Raw genomic sequence first — 6,253 nt, forward strand, 5'->3', positions numbered from 1 at the left:
TGACAGAACTGGAGAGGGTCTGCAGGGAGAAATGGCAGAGGATCCCTAAATCCAGGTGTGAAAAAAAAAATTCCCCACAAAAATATATATTTCCCAAAAAGACTCATGGCTGTATTAGATCAAAAGGGTGCTTCTACTAAATACTGAGCAAAGGGTCTGAATACTTAGGACCATGTGGTATTTCAGTTTTTCTTTTTTAATAAATTGCAAAAATGTCAACAATTCTGTGTTTTTCTGTCAATATGGGGTTTATATATATAAATCGAAAAATGTGAACTATAGTGACTATGGACTGAATTTCCAGTTTACCTCCTCATTTGACAGTGAATCATAGGCTTGAAATAAGTACAACTTGTTTTCTTATCAATTTGTTGCTGTATTTAGAAACAGGCGAGAAAGCAGATGCAGTGTTCCCTTAAACTCCATCATCAGTGTTTTATAAGATTGTGAGAACCAAAGCAGCAGGTTTGTCTGAACCCTGACCATGCTAGCTTTTGCATGGTAGGCCTATATAAAGGGGGCACTTACTATGAGAAACTCTACTTCAAGCAGCAAGATGAAGGGGTTACTGGTTCTAACTGCTCTTTTTGTGGCCGTGCTTGGAAAAGAGACTTTTGAGGGGTGAGTTCACAAATCTTGTATCTCCAAGTAGCCTATCCCTTACTTATTTTAAATGTCCAGTTAATAAATAAACATGCGAGCATATTGTCCATATACTAACAACTGAAATGGAGAAGAAAGAAAAATGTGACTTTTATGTGACAGTTTTTGTTTTATTTAATAACTATACCTTTTATCCTTAATATTGAAGCTAAAGAAATTGTATTACTTTTTGTACAGAGACCAGGTTCTCCGGATCACTGCAAAAGATGCAGAGCAGATCTCTCTCCTGAAGGAACTCCCTGAACAGACAGCTGGGGTAAGTTTTTGTGAAGACCAGTGATTATCTGTTTCAGATTTGTTCCTCGAGAGATTTGTTCTCATGCATCAAGCAGGTTCCGTTGAGTTTCTGTTTCATAAATCAATGTTTATGTGAATAAAAGCCTAAATTCAATGTTCATATAAAACGATTGTGTCTCTTCATAAAATTTGGACTAAACTGCTCAATTCATTTGGAATAGTTTTACGAGTTCTTTATGAACTTTTTGAAGTGTCAAAGTGTCAGTTGCATAGCTGCCAATGGAGGGACAGATAGCTCTCAGATTTCATCAAAAATATCTTTATTTGTGTTCCGAAGAACGGTTTGAAAATGACATAAAGGGTTTAGAACAACATAAGGGTTAGTAATTAAAGGGACAGATCACCCAAAAATGTAAAATTATGTCATCATTTACTCACCCTCATGTTGTTCCATACACAAAAGAAGATATTTTAAAGATGCTGTAATCAATCCGGTAGCCATTGATTTCCACACTAGGAAATCTCAACTGTCTGGTTACCAACATTGTCATAATAAATTATATGCTTTCAATAAATATAATTTATTTATATTTATTACAAGTGTATATACAGTTTATATTCTACTCATATTATAATGTAATATAAAGTATTACTCTACATTTTCCTCTGTGTTCAGCTGGACTTCTGGATGGAGCCCGTTCATGAGTCCCTGCCTGTGGATGTCCGTGTCCCCTTTCACAGTCTCCAAGCTGTCAGAGCGTTCCTGGCGTACAATCAGATCCAGTATAATGTCATGATTGAGAATGTTCAGGTGGGACTATTTTAAAGCTGGGGTTGAAAAAAACTAAACAAATTAAACTTCTGGTCATATACTTCCATATAATACTGAATAATTATTTACAGAGCTGAAAATCCTTACTTGTTTGATGGCTTTCTGTAACATAAGGAATTGCTGGATGATGAAGAACGTGAGATGGTGAAACATCGCTCCTTGTCGAGAAGTACAGATGATTTTGTCTATACCACCTACCATGACCTGAACTCTGTGAGTGGTACAACTTACATTCAATAGCATTACAAACAGTGTTAGGAAAGTTACTTTAAAAAGTAATGCATTACAATATTGCGCCACTCCCTTTAAAAGTAACAAAATAAGTTACTTAGTTACTTTTTAAGAAAAGTAATGCGTTACATTACTTTTGTGTTACATTTTCTCAATTTTGTTCAAATGTAAAGAAGATAATTTAAATAAACCTCAGGCCGAGCTAAAAATGCAAATTCGCATTTACAGTAGAGGGCTCAGCTATGAATAAATGCTCACATATAGTCTAGATCTACAATAACCTGTTCACACACAATATCTTTGCACTTACTCTCGATTTTTCTCAACATGGGGCGAAGAGAGCTGCCAGTCAAATAAATGTGAAAAGTAACTTGCGTTACTTTTTTTTAAAAAAGTAAAAAAGTATTTTGTTTTTCAAAGTAATGCGTTACTTTACTAGTTACTTGAAAAAGTAATCTGATTACATAACTAGTTACTTGTAATGCGTTACTCCCAACATTGATTAAAAAACACTGAACTTTCAACATCAACATTTTCAAAGAAACTATGTTTTATTGTACTTTAAAATGTATTGCATCAAAGATGTTTATGATTTCAGTTAAATTTTTTGAGTAGAAGCCATTTTAAGAACCTAATTTTACATATAACCATACTTTTTGCAGATTTACTCTTTCATGGACATGCTTGTGGAAGAAAACAGTGATTTGGTCAGCAAAATTGTGATTGGTCAGAGCTATGAGAGCCGCCCCTTAAACGTCCTGAAGGTAGGTCCCGACTCACAATCAATAACAGTCTTAAGCCGGGTGCACACTGTGCGATTTTGGCCACGATTTGGCCGTCTGAGACAAATTTAGCAAATCCTAAAAGACTCCTCTGATCCTAGGCTAAAAATCTGACGTCTTTGGTCGTTAGTTTGACATGTTCACCGGCAGCCGATTAATGAGCGCTGCGATCCAATTTTACCTCAGACGAAATTTTACCTCAGACAATCCTGCAGTGTGACTTCTCCTACGACGACAGTTAAATATCTCTGTTTTTCAAGACAAACTATGACCAAAACGAGTGCAGGAGATTTCTTTGTAGCCAGCATTTCAGTCCCCCATGTAATGCAGCTCACTGTCACCGAACACGTCATTCATTGATGATATAATAATATATAATATAACTCCGGACGAGTTTTCTTGTGCACGTCCGTTTTTAGCGCGCCTTCACTATCGTACAGTCTGACATTAATGCCAACTGAGATCTTACAGTGTGACATGGCTTACATCGGGGATCATGTTCGTACAGTCTGACAAGGGACATTCGCAAAGGATTTTGAAAAATCGCACAGTGTGACAGACCTATTAGGAAACTTGAATGTTAAATATGGCAGGATTTAATAAAAATGGAAATAATTGATTAAATTCCATCGAGTCCATGAAGGGTGTATCATTAGTCATTTATCAGTGAATATGCACACAAGCAAGGATTATGCTAGGATTCCAGTATTTTTAGACTAATCATTTTCAATGGACGCCAATAAGGTGGTATCAAGTTGCAGTTTAATTACACTCCCATAGTACTTTCAGAAAAATGCATATATTACAATGTCCAGTGTGGTGTATAATGTATATTTTTATTAAAGAATTGGGATGCATGCAGCCTAAGTAATATAGAATAATTCCATTTGTTCTTTATGACTAATTTCCGTTCATTCAGTTCAGCACTGGAGCGAACCGTCCAGGTATCTGGATCGACACTGGCATTCACTCCAGAGAATGGGTCACTCAGGCCAGCGGAATCTGGTTTGCCAAAAAGGTCATCTGAAATTCTGAAATACCAGATGAATGCCAAATTGACTACAACATAACTGAATCAAAGATTTATATCCATGCATTTTTTGTTGAGTAGATCGTGACCGACTACGGTCGTGACCCCGTCCTCACCGACATCCTTAACAACTATGACATCTTCTTGGAGATCGTCACCAACCCTGATGGTTTCGCATACACCCACAGCAGTGTGAGTTTGATGCCTGGAAGACGTTACATGCATATTCAGTTAAACAGAACAATATTTTAATGCAATTTGTGGAAACCAATTGGTTGGTTGGTTATTTAAGGACCGCATGTGGCGTAAAACCAGAAAGCCGAACCCTGGCTCCAGCTGTGTTGGAGTTGATCCCAACAGAAACTGGGATGCTGGTTTTGGAGGTGAGATGTAGCATTACATTTGGGATGGTGGTTCGGAATGATTTATATACTCAAATAATATGTAATCTTTGCACTGTTTTTCATCAATAGGTCCTGGTGCCAGCAATAACCCATGCTCTCAGACCTATCATGGACCCAGTGCTCATTCTGAGCCAGAGATCAAGGCCATTGTGGACTTTGTGAAATCTCACGGCAACCTCAAGGCCTTTTTGTCCATCCATAGCTATTCCCAGATGCTCCTGTATCCACATGGATACACAACAACTCCTGCCAATGACCAGGCAGAACTGGTATGTATGCCACAGAAACATGCAGATTTTGATGCTTTTAACATACTCAATATGTCCAAATCAATTCTGTATTTTCCCTACAGCATGAACTTGCAAGGAAGGCCACCACCGAACTGAAGTCTTTATATAATACTGCATATACATTTGGCAGCATGATTACTACCATCTGTAAGTACATTTCCAGTGAACCTAACGCTCTAATATTTTCAATATCATTATGATTATTAATCTCACTGCTAACAATCTCTTTGCTCTCAGATCAAGCCGATGGAGTCACTACTGACTGGACTTACGATCAGGGCATCAAGTACTCCTACACCTTTGAGCTGAGAGACACCGGCCGCTATGGTTTCATCCTGCCAGCCAATCAGATCGTCCCAACTGCTGAGGAGACCTGGCTGGCCCTGATGGCCATCATGGAGCACACCAAGAATAACCCTTATTAAACATCCAATATTTTTGTGAAAAAAGTCAAAGTGCATAAGGATATGAGAAAGCGTTAAGTATGAAGTAAGGGATAATGTACAGTTAAGCTGGTCATTATGGCAAAAAAAAAAGGGTTTATTTTGTGATAAAGACCGTCAGATTGTAGGTTATCCATCAGATTACATTAATTTGTGACAAATAAATAAAGCTGTGGGAAAATGTTTTGAGTGAAAAAAGTGTTTGTTTTATGATCTTACCTGTATTTTGTCTTGATGACCTCTATGATGTCATTGAAGATATCAAGAATTTGCGCTAAGGTCTGTTTTCCAAAAGCATCATAACATATGTTCCTCTTGAAAATGATCGTAGATCTACGAGTGCTCTGGAGTAATTGTTGTAATTCCTGATTTTAAAAATAGCCATTGTTACAAGTAAAAATTCCAGTCCTGATATCAAGGATATCAGAAATCCATATCCTGGGAATGATTAAAAGTCAAAACTGCTTGCCATAGTTGCGCGGGCTAGTTTAAAGAGGTTTAACATACAAGGATGAAAGTGAACATTAAGAAATATTAGGCTGTTACAATGTACAAAATATACAGCTTAGCAACACATTGCAACATTACAGTAACATTGGTGCGTTAAGAAATTTAGTGGTCTGCTTTGTGCACTCACACTCGTTGAAGGCGCAATCTCTTATAGGCTGAATGAACAGCAAACTTTTTGAAGGCGCCACACTCTGTGAAAACAGCTCATATGAAAGCTCTTTAGGAGAATTGTTCTCCCTGAAGAACAATTCGTAGAACACACTCACAGCTAGGATTGCAATAAAGGCAAATGCCTTTTTTTTTTCTTTTTTTTTTCCCAAATCTGCGATGTATCCACTTCCGTGTTTATACCCGCGCAGCAGAACCAACCAGAATCAGGTTACAGGAAGTAACACTCATAATAAAGAATGTTTGAACATTGGCTAAAAAGATAATTGTCATTATTTAAACAGCTCAGCTCATTAAATCCAGCAATTTCTTAATACATATTGAATATCCTTGAATATCCTTCTACATTATAAAATTAATCTTTATTCATACTTTCATTACAAAAGAACAAACCAGGTAGTTTTTCATTATATTGATTACATTAAATTATTCAATGGTCAATAAAACAAGATCTTTGAAAGATCAGGAATAACTGATTGTAGTCAATCAGCACAGACAACAAAGGCCAAACAAACCAGTCAAAGCTCTTTCTACCACTCCATGTACACATTCCGCCAAGACTGACTCCAATATATGTAAATTCCTTCATCATGCTTTGCAACATACAAAGCAAAGTTTCACACAGCAACATCAACGTCATTAATGCCATCAAATCACATCTAC

At 37.0% G+C, this 6,253-nt stretch overlaps 1 protein-coding gene across 1 annotated transcript; it reads left to right on the forward strand.

The window, feature by feature from the left end:
- Positions 1–461: 461 nt before the first annotated feature.
- Positions 462–5,095, forward strand: LOC137064633 (carboxypeptidase A1-like). Its single transcript, XM_067436082.1, has 11 exons — positions 462–621; positions 841–919; positions 1,577–1,711; positions 1,847–1,945; positions 2,626–2,727; positions 3,665–3,763; positions 3,857–3,967; positions 4,068–4,158; positions 4,249–4,448; positions 4,532–4,616; positions 4,707–5,095. The coding sequence occupies exons 1-11, from the start codon at positions 530–532 to the stop codon at positions 4,892–4,894; spliced, it is 1,281 nt and encodes a 426-aa protein (XP_067292183.1). The 5' UTR covers positions 462–529; the 3' UTR covers positions 4,895–5,095.
- The last annotated feature ends 1,158 nt before the right edge of the window (positions 5,096–6,253 follow it).

Source organism: Pseudorasbora parva, chromosome 25 (genome assembly GCF_024679245.1).
Source record: "Pseudorasbora parva isolate DD20220531a chromosome 25, ASM2467924v1, whole genome shotgun sequence".
Taxonomy (NCBI): domain Eukaryota; kingdom Metazoa; phylum Chordata; class Actinopteri; order Cypriniformes; family Gobionidae; genus Pseudorasbora; species Pseudorasbora parva.

Coding starts and splice junctions, on each gene's coding strand:
- LOC137064633 (XM_067436082.1), top strand. CDS start 530: ATGAGAAACTCTACTTCAAGCAGCAAGATGAAGGGGTTACTGGTTCTA. Junction 622..840: donor GGAAAAGAGACTTTTGAGGG/GTGAGTTCACAA, acceptor CTTTTTGTACAG/AGACCAGGTTCTCCGGATCA. Junction 4,617..4,706: donor CAGCATGATTACTACCATCT/GTAAGTACATTT, acceptor CTTTGCTCTCAG/ATCAAGCCGATGGAGTCACT.